The sequence below is a fragment of the Piliocolobus tephrosceles genome, unplaced genomic scaffold (genome assembly GCF_002776525.5).
Source record: "Piliocolobus tephrosceles isolate RC106 unplaced genomic scaffold, ASM277652v3 unscaffolded_43819, whole genome shotgun sequence".
Classification (NCBI taxonomy): domain Eukaryota; kingdom Metazoa; phylum Chordata; class Mammalia; order Primates; family Cercopithecidae; genus Piliocolobus; species Piliocolobus tephrosceles.
The window spans coordinates 1-16,202 of NW_022328553.1; the positions used below are offsets into that span (position 1 = coordinate 1).

At 42.6% G+C, this 16,202-nt stretch overlaps 1 protein-coding gene across 2 annotated transcripts; it reads right to left on the reverse strand.

Annotated features, from left to right (window-relative positions):
- Positions 1 to 5,730: 5,730 nt before the first annotated feature.
- Positions 5,731 to 15,728, reverse strand: LOC113224144 (NAD-dependent protein deacylase sirtuin-5, mitochondrial). 2 transcript variants are annotated; one of them, XM_026453427.1, is made up of 6 exons: positions 15,431 to 15,722; positions 11,923 to 12,010; positions 10,529 to 10,582; positions 8,409 to 8,532; positions 6,636 to 6,751; positions 5,731 to 6,504 (listed from the first exon to the last, which is right to left on the reverse strand). In XM_026453427.1, exons 1-6 carry the CDS (start codon positions 15,579 to 15,581, stop codon positions 6,465 to 6,467), a joined length of 573 nt encoding a protein of 190 aa, XP_026309212.1. In that variant the 5' UTR covers positions 15,582 to 15,722; the 3' UTR covers positions 5,731 to 6,464. The 2 variants fall into 2 exon arrangements, with proteins under 2 accessions (XP_026309212.1, XP_026309213.1); XM_026453428.1 differs by having other exon boundaries at positions 5,731 to 6,751; positions 15,431 to 15,728.
- Between the last annotated feature and the right edge of the window lie 474 nt (positions 15,729 to 16,202).

Below are 16,202 nucleotides of genomic sequence, written 5' to 3' on the forward strand. Positions count from 1 at the left end.
AAATAAATAAATAAATAAATAAATAAATAAATAAATAAATAAATAAAATGTCAGTGTTTCCAATGCACTTGGAATGACATCTCCAACTATAATATTTTTGATTTAAAAACCTTAGATGTCTTTTAAAATGTGAAAGGCATACATGAACATTGTTTGAAAGCCTCTTTTCCAGCACATCTGTGCACTTTGCCTGCCCCCACCAGTTGCAGGACAACCAAAACTACAGTGTTAGTTCCACATCTGCTCATGCCACTTTTATTGGTTAATGTAATCATCTCGCTGAATTTAAAATTATGTAATAAACTGCAAAAAATAGAGCTGTTAAAAGAGAGTTATTTCTAGGAAAACTAGCTGAATGCTTGGGAAAGACATACTGAGTCACTAAATATAATTCTGTTAAATTAGGTGTAGGTGTAAAAGACAGGGGAAGACAGCTTCACGTGTTTCTTTTCCTAAGTTCTTGCTCTCCTTTAAAAGAAAAAAAAAAACAGACAAATATCAAAAAACAGAAGTTGTAATCCAGTGTTTGCCAAGGTTTCTTGATAAGAATCACCTGGGTCATTTGCTAGCTACATAAACAGGCATCTCCCCCTGGAAATTCTGATTCAGGAAGTCTAGGTGGGGGGCCTTGGGATCTGATTTTCCTGGTTGTCTGTTTTTGTTTTTTTTAATAAAATAAGGGCTGGAGTCATTCATATCTTCAGGGATATTTGGGGAACACGAGGAAGATTATGGATACGATTTATGTAAGAAAGGTGAGCTCCAATCAGCAGATCCCTACCCAAAACAAAAGGCCTTTAGCTCTATTCCAAAAAAAAAAAAAAAAGCAGGCCAAGTGCGGTGGCTCACGCCTGTAATCCCAGCACTTCGGGAGGCCGAGGCAGATGGATCACTTGAGGCCAGGAGTTTGAGACCTGTCTGTCCAACATGGTGAAATCCCGTCTCTACTAAAAATACAAAAATTAGCCAGGTGTGGTGGTGCGCGCCTGTAATCCCAGCTACTCGGGAGGCTGAGGTGGGAGGACTGCTTGAGCCTGGGAGGCAAAGATTCCAGTAAACCGAGATTGTGCCACTGCACTCCAGCCTGGGCAACAGAGCAAGACTTTGTCTCAAAAAAGAAAAAAAAAAAGAAAAGAAAAAGGAAATGAAGGTACATTTATGCTTTAAATCAAAATGTTTAAAGTATGTATATGCCCTTTTGTATTAGTCTTGTTTTCAGTGGCTTTTTGAATGAACAGACCAACTAAGCCCTGACTGCATAGACTAGGAGGGCTTCCCTACTTGCCCTTGACAGCACAGCCAGGGAGAGTGCCAGACTTCCCTAACACACACGGTCAACGATCACTTCAAAGCAGTGACCTCGTCACACCCTAGATAGGTAACTATATAACCACAACAATCCATAAAACTCTCTTACCTAACAATTCCTTAGACTTCTAAACTCCACCAGCAGATAGCTTGGGCGTCTTCCCTCCCCAGGGCCCCCAATTCCATTACTTGACTGCTCGCCTCTCCTGGGACTTCTTCCTCACTCCACTCCAGCCACACTGAGGGGCCTCTGCTCCAGGTGGTCCCACTGTCTGGAAAGGTCTTATCCCAGATCACCTCTTTGGCTGCCTCCTTCACCTCCTTGAAGTCTTTGCTCAAATCTCTTCTTAATGAGGTTTGCAGTCCACCCAACTGGATCCTGCAACCTGTCAGCCCAACCCCCTCACATACAACTCCATCTTTGCTTTGCGCGGTCTCTTAGCACCTGCTCACATGCTGTAGAATGTACACCTTATGTTCGCTGCTTATCTGTCTGCCTCCACCACTAGAATACAATCTTCCCTTGGTAGATTTCTGTTTTGTTTACTGCTATATCCTATCCTAAGCACTTAGAACAGTGTCTGGTACATAGTGGATACTTATACATATTTGTGGACTTTGATTAAATTCCAATGTTTAGAAAAATTCAAAGATCAACAGGGCACAACATAGTGGCTGCAGGGCACGGTGGGCAGAAGTTCTTTGAAGGCCCTGCCTACCAGCTCCCTGCAGCGACAGTCCCATTTTTGCCTCAGCGAATGTACAAATCCCAACAAGACAAATCCCAACAAAACGCCCCTTGGGGTTAACAGTCAAAACACTCAGGTTTAAATTCAAAAATGCCTGGGGTTTACTGGGATAGTCAGGGTTTATCAGAAATCATCCAATACAAGCATCGGGCATGGGGAAAATGACAAAACCAAAACTGGAACTAATTAACACCTTGAAAATATAAATACATTCCTGTGGGAGGAGAATTCTATGCCTTTGTCTCTGGATTAGAACTGGGGCAAAGAATCTGAACAACTTGTGCAAGGCCTAAGGTGTCTTGTGAGATCCAAATCCTTATCAAAATATAGGCAGCATTCTAGCCGCCTATTTAGGTAACAAAGAAAATCAGGTTAAAAGTAGCAGGGAACATTATTCCATTTTTTTTTTTTTTTTTCTCATTAACCTAGAGCAGGCATTAGAAAACTTTTTCTGTAAAGGGCCACACAAGACAGATTTTAGGCTTTGCAGACCAGCTAGTCTCTGCTGCAACTATTCACCTCTGTCATCCTAGTGCAAAGGCAGCCACACATACTATACAAACATAGGGCCACAGCTGTGTTCCAGTGAAACCTTATTTACAGATACGGGTGGTGGGCAAATTTGGCCCACAGGCAGTAGTTTGCTGACTCCTGACCTAGGGTAAAGTTCAACCAAAATCTGTTAAGCATGGGATAAAAAATTCTGCCATTGTTAAGCTCTGTGTTTAAACAGTCCTCTCAACTGCTCCAAGGTTGGTTTGCGCCTTTGAAAAATTGAGTAGGATGAGATGACTATCACCAGCATCTCTTCTAAACGTCAGCTTTCATGATGCCAAGAAAAAAGCATTGCTGGCTTCATTGATCAGTTACTCCTTCATTGATCGGATGACAGTTCCTGTGATCAGTCTGGTTGATAAGGAGCTTGTCAAATTGATAAGAATTTCTAACTAGCAACTAGCCTGTTTGTCAGAGACAATCATAGGTTTTCAAGACAATATGAAGCTGAAGAATTCTGGCTGAAGTAGCAGCTGAAACAGGCCTGTGGTTTCAGGAGGCTTGACTTGTGCAATGATATATGTTACATGCCAAGAATCTCTTCTGAACTGGCAGGAAAAACCACCAAGTTCAGTTTCTTTCACATGAAAACACAGCCACCATATGCAAGGGATGCTGGGCTCCTGCTGGTCAGTCCATGGCACGGGAGATGGGGGCCAACTCTAAACCTGGGTTGTGGAAATACTCCAGTTTTATTTTCTTCTTTTTCTCTATCTGCATTTTCTTGCTTTTCTACAATGATGATTTGTTTTAATTCTTTATAATAATTAGAGATGAGACAGAGATCAAATGACTGAAAAGAAACTGTATTAGAAGAGCCAAACTGGGGACATAGCTCATGTCCTGCTTCACAAAGTTCATCCTGTCCCACTGTTTAAGTTTTCTGATGGTCTTTCAAACAGACAGGAGGCTTGAACTACCTGGCTCTGGTACTACTACTCTTAGTCATGCTAAGTGGCCCAGCTGCTACACATAGGTGCCACAACACAAATCAGAGGGAGGCCTAATGTGCATTTTTCAGGAGATAAGTTAGAAGATAATTTAATTTTTTATATAACAGCTTTATTGAGATTTGATTCACATACAATCCACCTATTTCAAATATATAATTCAGTGGCTTTTAGTGTATTCACAGAATTATACGACCATCACCACAATAGACTTTAGAGCATTTATAACAACCTCAAAGAAACTTGTTCTCATTAGCACCCACTCCCCATTCCTCCCTACTGCCAGCCAAAATCTTCTTGACTCATCTACTCCCACTCATCTACTTTCTCCCTATTGATCTGCCTATTCTGGATATTTAATATAAATGCAGTCATACCATATGTGGTCTTTTATGACTAGCTTCTTTCACTTAGCATAACATTTTCAAGGGTCATCATGTAGTAGCATATATGGATACCTCATTCTTTTTATGGCTAAAATATAATCCATTGTACAAACATACCAAATTTTATTTATTCATCCTTCAGTCGATGGACGTTTGGGTTGTTTCCACTTTTTCCATGAACAAGTTGCTATGAACATTTGTGTACAAATTTTTGTGTAGATGTATGATTTCATTTCTAGGACTATATACCAAGGAATAGAATTGCTAGATCACATAGTAACTCTATACTTAACTGCCACATTGTTTTCTAAAATGACTGCCCCATTGTACATTCCCATCAGCCATGTATAAGGGTTCCAGTTTCTTCACCAACACTTGTGATTTTCCTTTATCTTAAAAATTATAGCCACGCTTATAGCTGTGAAGTGATGATATTTCATTGTGGTTTTATGATATTGAACATCATTTCAGTATGCTTATTGGCCATGTGGATATATTTGGAGAAATGTCATTTCAAATATTTTGACCTGGTTTTTAATTGGATTGTCTTTTTATTATTTATAGTTGTTAAGAATTCTCTTTATATATCCTGGATACAAATTCCTTATCAAATATCAAATATTAGACTTACAAATATTTTCTCCCATTCTATGGGTTGTCTTTTTACTTAATCGATGGTACCCATTGGAGTATAAAAGTTTTAAATTTTGATAAAGTCCAATTTATCCTTTTTTCTTATGTTACTTGTACTTTTGGTGTCATATCTAAGAAAGCTTTAACTAACCCAAGGTTACAAAGATTTACTCCTAAATTTTCTTTTGACATGTGATACTTTTAGCTCTTACATTTAGGTCTACGATCCATCTTGGGTTATTTTTTGTGTATGGTGTGACAGAGGGGTCCAAGCTCATTCTTTTGCGTGTGGACATCCAGTACTATTTCTTGAAAAAGACTGTATTTCATCAAATGGTCTTGCCACTCTTCTCAAACATCAACTGACCATGAATGTGAGGTTTTGTTTTATTGTTCTGTTTTGTTTTTTACTGGACTCTCAATTCTATTCCACTGATCCTATATATCTATCCTATGCCAGTGCCACACTGTCTTGATTACTGCAACTTTGTAGTAAGGTTTTTTTTTTCTTTTGATGGAGTTTTGCTCTTGTTGCCCAGGCTGGAGTGCAATGGCACAATCTTGGCTCACCGCAACCTCCACCTCCTGGGTTCAAGTGATTCTCTTGCCTCAGCCTCCCAAGTAGCTAGGATTACAGGCATGTGCCACCATGCCCAGCTAATATGTAGTAAGTTTTGAAATTGGGAAGTATGAATTCTCCAACTTCAGTTTTCATTTTGTTTGGGCTATTTTGGGTCACTTGCATTTTCATATGAATTTTAGAGTAATCTTTTCAATTAATTGTTGTAAAAAGCCAGTTGTGATTTTGATAAGGACTGAGTTGATTGAGCCCATAGATCAATTTGGGGAGCATTGCCATCTTAATCATATTAAGTTGTCCAATCCATGAACATTGGATATGTTTCCATTCATTTAGGCCTTCTTTATTTCTTTCAACAATGTTCTGTAGTTTTCAAAGTATAAGTTTAGCATAGGAGGCAATTTTTTTTAAGGCTATCTTCTTAGTTCCTACTACTCACACACAAATGAAGAACTACGGATCAAGAACACCGGCTGTAGCTGATCAAAAGGAAACATGGAAAAGAAGAGGCCCAGAGCCCGTTCACTCACCTCAGGAGGGGCTTACTTAAGTGTCTGTGGCCCCTTTTCTTTTTTCCTTTTTTTAAAAAATCCCAGCAAAGACTTGAAGAGAGGTTCCTATCCTGGCTGCACACTGGAATCACCTAGGAAGCTTATCAAAATGATGATGTCTGGGCTGCAACTCAGAGCAATGACACTGAAATTTCATGAAGTGGCCCCCAGGCATCAGCATTTTTAAAATATGCAGCCAAGGTTGGAAACTGCTGATTAAAGTAACGACAAGATGTTTCAATGACGTTTTCTATTTTATTCATTTATATTCATTTACTACTTATTTATATTCTAACTTATTCAAAAGGAATTAACTAGATGGACAAGAATAAGAAGTAAAGGCAAAAAAAAAGGTTGGAGTGAGAAAAAAGACAGAAGGGTGAAGACATAAAACAGACCCAGGAATAAGACTAAAAATGCATACTATGACAATCTATACTTCCCACCCAAACTTGAGAAGCAGGATCAGTATCAAAATATGGCCACAGATACAGATAACCTTGGCGATTAGACCAAAGGGGAATCTGTCAGGTGGCCTCTCAGTGAGAACGGCAGGTGATGAGGTTCTGCAAGGGCGTCTCCCAGGCTGACTTGCAGAGCATCTGGGTAACCTACAACTAAAGGCCATCGCTAAGTCTAGCTTAAAAATGTAAGGGAAAGCAAAGCCTAAGGAATCAAAGAAGAGCTTTCAAAATGTGAACAAACAAAAGTCCCACAGCAGATGTCATGTACAATGACAGAGCTACCCTACCTTAGTCTACAGTGAATGATTTTGTTCTTCCATAAAAGCAACTGCAGATCAAACAGAAAAACACAAACCCTGTGTCTTTTTTAAAAATTAGAGGAGTAGGTCAACTATGTTTAGATGACCATGTCTGTACCTGCCTCCCACATCGCCCTCTCCCATCAGGGTATCCCAGTACCTGAATCTGTTCGTAGCTGGGGTGCTCTCCGTATTAAATTCAGCCACTGGCACGCCCCTGGCAGCCACTTGTGGGGCAAACATGGCTGCTGGGTACACCACAGAGGAAGTGCCCACCTACAAGACAAGCACACGGAGATGGACAAACAGCCACACGACAAGAAGAAGGAACATTTTTTCAGAAAACCTTACACAAACTCAGGTAGGTCTGTGGTTGCAGGTGTAAGAAAAGCCAAACGGGATGGGATAAAACAGGGTGTCCAAGGGATGAGGGAAAGTGAAGAGGTGTCCTTTGATCAATCACTAGAATCGACAAGAATATGTGACATGAAAAGGAGAGTTAACAGAAGAGTGACTTAGAAGTGACTCAACATGTTTTGGGTGTAGTTCTAGTTTTCTTTCTGCTTTAAAGTTAAGCAAATGATCCATAACTTTTTAAAACATATTTTCTTTTTGTTAAAGGTAGAAAATACAAAGAAAAAATACATATATCATCAATAATTTTACTCCAAGATAACCACTGTTAACATTTTCATGTATGTCCTCTTAGGTTCTCGCTCATAAATATTTGCTTATAAACATTCTTTGCAGGGATGGGAAGTGCATGACTGTTTTGTAAACCAGCTTTTCTCATTTAACAATCCATCATCAACAGTGATACTATACTTGACAGTGGAAAGCATTCTTTAAATACTGGCTGAATGAATACGCACCACAAGAAAGTGCTTCTGCTTTTAAAGACGTGTCAAGAAAAATTTGAAATATGCATACAATCTGTCCAATTAATCCCACTTTTAGGAAATGTGTCTTAAGGAAATCATTTGAAGAGCATGCTAAGATTTCTATCTAAGGATATATACGATATCAGATTAAAATATCAAAATTTGAAATAGCCCAAATGTCTTACAGTAGAGAATTAGCTAAATATATAATTCCCTATCCATATAAAACACCATACAGTCAATTGAAAGATGGTATTGATTTAGATGTACTGATATGGAATATGCTAAGTGAACTGCTGCGTGAATAAAGTAGTTTCAAAACAGAACATGTGTCATGAAGTCAGTTTTGAATTTTAATTAATACATGTACATCTGCATAAGAAAATGTTGAGACCAGAGGTGGGCAAACTTATTCTGAAAAGGACCATACAGTAAATTTTTCAGGCTTTGTGGCCATTCAGTCTCTGTCACAAGTACTCAACTCTGCCACTGTAGTTTGAAAGTAGTCATAGTGTGTGGAAGAATGAGTGCGGCTGAGTTCCAATAAAACTTTATTTACAAAAACATGTAGCAGGCCCAATTTGGCCTAAAGGCTGCTGTTTGCTCACTCCTGGTCTAGAAGAAAATATACTAAACTGCTAACGGTAACTATTTCTGATTAGTAGAACTATGGGCGATTTCTAATTTCCTCTTTATAATGTGATAATTTTTGCATGTTCTCAATTAAATTTAATCATAAGCATGTATTATTTTAAAAACCAATAGCATGTTCTTTTCTTTTTTCTTTGGTGGGGCTGGGGGAGAAGGCTTTGAGATGCCCAAGACATGCATGGTTTCCTATTTTAATATAAATTCTTATTCATAGTTTCTCAGTTTTTCTATAGGATACCACAAAGACCTCTCAACATACATTTTAAGGAAAGGAAGAAAGGGAGGGAGGAGAGAAGGCAGGAAGGAAAGCAGCAAGGGAGGGAGGAAGGAAAAGAGGAGGGGGGAAGGAAAAAATAACAAAATCCAGTCCTGTCTTGGGGTTAGGGAAAGCCGTGACCCACCACTAGACATAAATCACAGTGGGCGAGCTCTTTGTCGACCTCCTCCAGAATGGCAGGATCCAGGTTTTCTCCGAACCACACGACGTGAGGGCGCAGCAAGCCTCCGCAGCCTGCTTCTTCACACCTGGAAGAACGGGATCCTTGAGCCAACCCCGAGCAAAGTCTGCCCACTGGACCGGAGGGAGGCCACGGGCTACCCCAAACCCAGCAAGTCCCGATGGTTTACCTCTGATGCCTCTTATTCCCTACACCCTCCTCCCAGCCTATATAAACTTGCCTTGCATGTGAAGCATCAGGTTTAATGGTCCTTTTTTTTTTTTTTTTGAGACGGAGTCTTGCTGTGCTGCCCAGGCTGGAGTGCAGTGGGGTGGTCTGGACTCACTGCAAGCTCCGCCTCCCGGGTTCAAACGATTCACCTGCCTCAGCCTCCCGAGTAGCTGGGACTACAGGCGCGTACGACCATACCCGGCTAATTTTTATATTTTTAGTAGAGACAGGGTTTCACTATGTTGGCCAGGCTGGTCTCGAACTCCTGATCTCATGATATGCCTGCCTCGGCCTCCCAAAGTGCTGGGATGACAGGCCTGAGCCACCGCGCCCTCCTGAACTGTCTTTGTTTTTTATCTTGTCTCTATGTACTTGATGTTTCAGCTAAGCTTTCCCGGTTCCTTCATTATGCTCACACTTGTGCTCACAGCCTCCAGCCCTGGGAGTCATACTGGACTCAGACTTGCCTCCCACCCCAAGCATCCCCTAATTTCATCGATGACCTTTCATGTGCTCTCAGGTTCACGTCTCTCTGGCCCCCTATGTAGTCAGCTTTCCTGTATCCATTACTACAAATGTCTTTCTTTCACTCCCTCCTTCCTCAGGGTCACCTTCTACACACCTCCTAAAATCATCCCTCACACACCATTTTCATCATAGTAATCTCCTGCATCATAGAAGTCCTCCAGGTCTCCCTATTCCTTCAGAAGAAAACTTTAATATTTAGCAATTAAAACCCTCATAAGGAAAATTAAAAAGGTTCTGTGGTTAAATAAGTCAGTAAAGCATTAACATACATTTTATAACCACTTTTTAGAAGGCAGCAATGTGGAATAAATACTCTGAAAAGTCCTGCAGTAGAGCAAACATATTTTAACTTTGTTTAGTCTAACGTTTCTGTATTTATTTGAATGCCTAACATGTTTTCTTCAAGTAATGTCTCTCAACGTAACATTAAACTAATGTTCTATGAAACACTTTTAGAAGTCCTGTTTTATTTTACCTTAAAAACACTCTAATCCATCCAGGCGCAGTGGCTCATGCCTGTAATCCCAGCATGTTGGGAGGCCGAGGTGGGTGGATCACCTGACATCAAGAGCTCGAGACCGGCCTGGCCAACATGGCAAAACCTCGTCTCTACTAAAAACACAAAAAATAGCCAGGTGTGGTGGCAGGCGCCTGTAATCCCAGCTACTCGGGAGGCTGAGGCAGGAGAATCACTTGAACCCGGGAGGCGGAGATGACAGTGAGCCAAGATCGCGCCACTGCACTCCAGCCTGGGCAACAGAGTGAGATTCCATCTCAAAAAAACAAACAAACAAAAAAACAAAAAAAAAAACCCACAACAAAAAAACTTCTGATCCAATTACAGATTATAGAAGTGCTGTTTTAATGTCTAGTTTTGAAAAACTGGCGTAAAAATCTTCCTTTTTTTTTTTAATCTATGAACATTCTGTTTGGTCCTGTAACCTCTCCTATTCAGGTCCTTTCATTGCCTCGTTAACCATGGATTAATAATGCCAGTGATGTTATTTGACCATTATAGGTCAGCCCATCTGCTTTCTGTGCACTGGGTAACCACCTGTCACACAACAGCTTCAGAAACTTTCCCGACCTCAAATGATCCCGCCAGAACACAGAGTAACAAGGGGTTGGTTGGAAAGAAATCATTCTTTTCATCCTAATTTGCTTCATCCTTTGTCCTTTCACTTTTGGTCTCAGAGGTCAAGGCTGGTTTTTACATTTGTGCATTTGATTTAAGAGGCATCTTGCTAAATACATGTTTAGATTTTGATGTCTATTTTTTTCTTTGTAACCTGGAACACTAGTACAAATCAGAGTTTTTTACCCACCGGGGAAGTTTCTCAACTGGGATGCTGGCATCTTGAGTCCCAGGTTCTGGAGCACTGAAGTAAATAATAATAGAAAAGAAAGACTGTTATTGGCATAATAAAAAATAAAGAAACAACATAACTCAGTTTGTATATTTGCCTGGTAGTATGTGGTATAAAACTCCTAATTAATACATGCTCACTTGGAAGGGCATTAGAAGGAAGGACCCCAAGTCATTAATTACCAGTGGTACTGGGCATAGTGGCTCATGCCTGTAATCCCAGCATTTGGTGAGGCCAGAGTGGGAGGATGCTTGAGGCCAGAAGATCAAGACCAGCCTGCGCAATATAGTGAGACTGCATTTCTACCAGAAATACAAAAATTAGCTCAGTGTGGTGGTGCATGCCTATAGTCCTAGCTACTCGGGAGGCTAAGGCAGGAGGATTGCTTGAGCCCAGGAGTTGGAGGCTGCAGTAAGGTGTGATTGTGCCACTGTACTCCAGCCTGGGAAACAGAGCAAGACTCTGTCTGTTAAAAAAAAAAAAATCACCAGTGGTTGCACTGCCAGTGAGAGAATTCGTGTGTGGGGAGGCTGGAGTAGCTGGGTGTGCTAAGAAGAAACTTCATGTTTACCTTTATACATCATCATCATTTGTATCCTCTGCAGTGACATTATACATTCCTTGTATAACTTACACTGTTTTGAAATGGAATTTTCCTCAATATTGTGTCTACCCTCAAATGTTTTCCTCATTGTAATAATAGTGCATGTTCATCATAGAAATTAATTCTGATATAAAGAAGAAATTAAAAATTACCCATAATCCCTCCACTCCTGATATTCCTTGTTAATATTTTGTTATATTTTCTTCTAGTCTTTTAACTATATGCAGATATACAAACTCATGTGTGTATAAATTCAGGATCATGTGGTTTTCACTTAACACTGTAAGTTGTGAGCAAAATATTTCTTTTATCACAAGGCTATATATATATATATATTTTTTTGAGACAGGGTCTCCCTGTCACCCAGGCTGTAGTGCGGTGGCATGATCTCAGCTCACTGCAGCCTCGACTTCCCAGGCTCAAATAACCCTCCCACTTCAGCCTCTCTAGTAGCTGGGACTACAGGCATATGCGACCACACCCAGCTAATTTTTTTTTTTTTTTTTATAGAGACAGGTTTCTCACTATGTTACCCAGGCTGATCTTGAACTCCTGAACTCAAGCAATCTTCCCACCTTGTAACCCCAAAGTGCTGGGATTACAGGCATGAGCCACCGCACCCAGCCTTGTATTTAGTCTTATTTCTCATATTCATGGGAATCTTTGATGAATGTTCAATTTCCTCACATTTATGTCCGACCTAAAGGAGAAAACAACATATACTTATTCTGTAGTGTGGTATAATTACCCTTTTCCTGATAAAGCTGGACAAATTGGACTCTTGTAATTCTCAGCCACAATGCCACAAGAGGTACATCGAGTTTTAAATAAGCTACCTGAAAAATACACATGAAGCAAATCCAGAATTTAGTCTAATCAAGAGCAATCGTCTCCACGTCTGAAAGGGTGTAAGATACTTCAATTTCCACACTTCATTTCATCTTCTGGTCTCACCCAGTTACCCAGGCTGGAGTGTAGTAGTATGATCATAGCTCACTGCAGCTTCCAACTCCTGGGCTCGAGCGATCCTCCCACCTTTGCCTCCTGAGCAGCTGGGCCTATAGGTGTGCACTGCCACACTGAGCCATACTTCATTTAGCAAATGGGCCTACCCTAGCTTTCATGGGAAACAGAGGCACGCAGTACTCTTAAGCCAGTCAAGAACATATGCCCTCAAGGACTTTATAATCTGGAGGAAAATAACTAACTCCATGACTAACGTGCCATCAGATGACCTTGGAGTGGTGTTCAAGTGGGCAGAAGTGGCCAATAGGGTAGAGGGAGCTCAACCTGAATCTAAGGACATGATTTATTGATATGACTGATAAAGGTTCAATGGCATGGGATATGTTTACAAAATCTTAACTTCGATTTCAGAAAGCTTGAATCTTTTATACAAAAGCATCTCAATCAATAAGTAATCAACTACTAAGTGAAAAAAGTAATTGTTAATACTAACGACCACTTATCGAGCTGAAGCAATCATGGGGGCCACAGTTTATGAAATGGGTACCAGGCACCTGGTACTGTGCAGAGCACTTTCAACCACAGTGGACACGCGCTGCTCCGTTCTGCCCCCGAGTCCTTCTTTGGGGAGCACCATCCCTGCTCTCTCGCGTGCTGAGCCAATAGGGCTGTGGGTCACATCCCAAATACAAGTTCGGCCACATGCTCCACACAGCCCCCATGTGGGGCCCTCTGCAGTCGTGTTTGGTCAGATGGGTGGGCGTGTGGACCAAGCAAGCCCACCCAGAGGTTTATTTTCTGAGCAGGTGGCTGAGCTGGAGAGCCTGGAGCCATCGGAGGCACTCTCCCCTGGCATGTGGAGGCAGATCAATTGCAGAAGGAGAAGGGAGGCCACCTCAAAGAGTGAATAAAGCTGAGAGAAGGAGGGGGCCAGGGGCCAGGAGGAAAGATGACATAAGCTGCACCCCTAGGCTCCTCGGTTTTGTGAGCCAATAAACCTGCTTTGTCAGTTTGAGTATAGATATTTTTCCCCATTTTCACATCTCTGAAATTCAGATGTGTCCTGCAATTGCTACTGGCCAGATGTGAGTGTGACATCACCATCATGCTTGCACAGACTTGCTGAAGGAGAACACTGAAAAGTAGGGTGACTTGGTTGTTACTCTCCATGGCCTGACCAGGCAGATTCAGCCCCTGGATCCTTCCACCAACAAACCATTCAAGGGCCGCTTCAGGAGGGAAAGCGAGTTGTGGCTGTTGTCTACAGTCTTTCCACTGATGCCTTTTGGTAAGGGCACGTCAGGCCCAATAGCGAACCTGCGGAAGGTGTGCCAGGAGCTTGGATGAGAATCGCAGCTCTAACAGAGGGGCATTCTCTCAGGAAAGGCTGCACCATCCATCTCCTGAGGCACAGAGCATGAAACTGCACGGAAAACACAGACATCCATGCTCTGAGTCACTCAGAATTCAGAAAAGCTAGATAATGAGAAATATTTGGACTATTTTATTATACTCATTTTAACAAGCTCTCTAAGTATAAAATAACAATTCTAAGGGATAATAAAATAGTATATCATGGTTTAGGCAGATTATATTCTAAATGCCACATTAAAAACACGATGCATCTTAAAACACCCTTCATCAGACTGAAGATGCCATTGATTTTTTTTTAACCTAAGTTAGAAGAGAGTTCTCATTATTTGAAACTAAAAAGTCCTGACTAACACACATATATGATCTTATTTAATCCTTACAATTCTGTAAGATAGGCATTGTCATCTCGGTTTTATGCTGAAGACATAGGCCACATTCTGACATTGCAGGGAAATGAGCAGAGGCACGTGGAAAGTGGCTCAGACCCAGTAGATGTAGGTACCAAAAAGATGCTCAGTTAATAGGTAGCTGGCTGTTCCTGGCAAACAAAAGAGAGGCAGAGTCGAAATGAGTAATGCCTCGCTTTCCTTATCAGGGTGACCTAAGTGAAAGCAGGCAGCTTTACCACACACACGCAAAAACAAACATCCCCACTGGTGCACTGCCTCTGGAAATGCTACACTTAGAAATGCATTCTTGGCTGACACAGCGGCTCATGCCTGTAATCCCAAAACTTTGGGAGGCTGAGGAAGGAAGATTGCTTGAGGTCAAGAGTTCGAGACCAGCCTGGACAACATGGTGAGACACTGTCTCCACAAAAATTTAAAATATTATCTGGGCATGGTGGCATGTGCTTGTAGTCCCAGCTACTCTGGAGGCCAAGGTGGGAGGATGCCTTAAGGCCAGGAGTTCAAGGCTGCAATGAGCTATGATGGAGCTACTGCACCCCAGCCTGGGCAAGAGTGAAACCCCGTCGCTAAAAAAAGTAAATTAATTAATTAAATAAAATTAAGAGAAATAAATGCTTAAATAATATGAAATGCATTCCTTGAATCTGAATGCACACTCTTTAAATGCAAATGGCCTTGGGAGAAACCCTAGTTTGCCCATTATGACTGTGGACAGCGGGATGTATTAGACTTGTGGTGAGAGCAAAGAAGGGAGGAACCAGAAGACAAGAGTGAAGGAGTGAGGGGTCACCCAGGACAGAGGAAGGAGCCCACAGGGACCCCAGACAAACTCCACCGACATCATAGGCTTGGTGGGTTTGGTGCAGTGTCCAGCACTGAGCTGGCAGCTCCCTGAGGCTCCAGGGCAGGGCAGAAGCGCAGCCTCAGTGGGGAGTGCCCACCAGGATGAAGGGAGAGTGACAGGAGACCCCAAGATGCTGCCGTCTGCCCCTGCCCAATCCTGCTCAAGCCCTGGCTGTCCAATGAGCCAGGCCTCCTGTTCCTCGGCTCATTGAGGCCGTTGTCTCACAGCACCGTGCCCCTCCACAGAGGAAGGGGTCATGCAGCTGTGCACCCCAGTGTTCCTCCAGTAGCACACCAGCCACCTGGGCTCATGGGAAAATGCAGATTCTGATTCAGTGGGTCCTATGGGGCCTGAGATTCCGCATTTCTAACAAGTTCTTGGGGGACACCGAATGTCGCTGGCTCTCAGACCACACTGAGCAGCGAGGATGCAGGAACTGCTAAGTGAATAATGCTATGGGTCAGAGACTCCTCCCATGGCTAAAGGGAGCTGCCCAGGTGCCACGGGGCACTAACATGTCTCCAAAGGAAATGCCACAACATCCTACGGGAACAGGATGGGTGTCCAGCAGGGAGGGAGGGAAGGCACCAGGGGTGATGCTGACATGGCAGGACAGGTGTTTTAAAGCTGGTTCCTTGAACATGAGGCTGGGGGTCTCTCACCATGGATCTCCAGAAGGTTCTTGGTGCCAGCCTTGCGGTGCAGCTCATCGATGTTCTGGGTGATGACCACGACTCGCCGGCCCTGCTTACCCAGCCGGGTCTCACATTCGGCTATGGCGCGGTGCCCGGCGTTGGGCTCCTTGCTCCCCATGACCTCGCGCCGGTAGTGGTAGAACTCCCACACCCGGGACGGGTTGTGGGCAAAGGCCAGGGGAGTCGCCAAGTCCTGGGGGTGGGAGAGGAGGCGGGAGTGAGGCAGGCAGGGGCAGCCAGGATGCTGAACTCTGGGGCACAGGCCCTTCCTCCCTAAGGCAGAGATAGGCAGCGTCAGGAGGGTGCAGGCTGGAGATGGCAGCACTAGGTTCAAACAACATGGCAGATGCCAGGCAGGGCCTGGGTACCAGCCTACGTCCCCATCCTGGGACTGCCCAGGGACCTTGGAGAAATCAGTCAATTTCCTTAGTGACAAAGCAGGGATGATACAACCTGTCCCATTTATCTCCCAAGTAAGCTGTGAAGATGAAGTAAAGTAATATGCAGGAAGGTATTTTGGGTCGAATCCCCTTTTTCATGGAGCCCTAAAACATATGAAGTGGATCTCATTTTGACCTACACCCAGGGAAAACATGAAATGCAAAATGCCCATTGAAGTCTAATGACCATGGTTGAGAAACTCAGTTTTGATAACTATAGCTATGGCTATACACACACACATACAACTACATACATCTACATCCACACACATCTACACACATACAACTAAACACATACA

Bases quoted from the DNA above. Each gene is read 5' to 3' on its own strand.
- LOC113224144 (XM_026453428.1), bottom strand. From the start codon at position 15,581: ATGGGGAGCAAGGAGCCCAACGCCGGGCACCGCGCCATAGCCGAATGT. The intron at 8,533-10,528 runs GTGGGTAAAAAA...CCGTTCTTCCAG, and splicing joins CCAGTTGAGAAACTTCCCCG to GTGTGAAGAAGCAGGCTGCG. The intron at 6,752-8,408 runs GTGGGTCACGGC...CTTGTCTTGTAG, and splicing joins ACTGTGATTTATGTCTAGTG to GTGGGCACTTCCTCTGTGGT.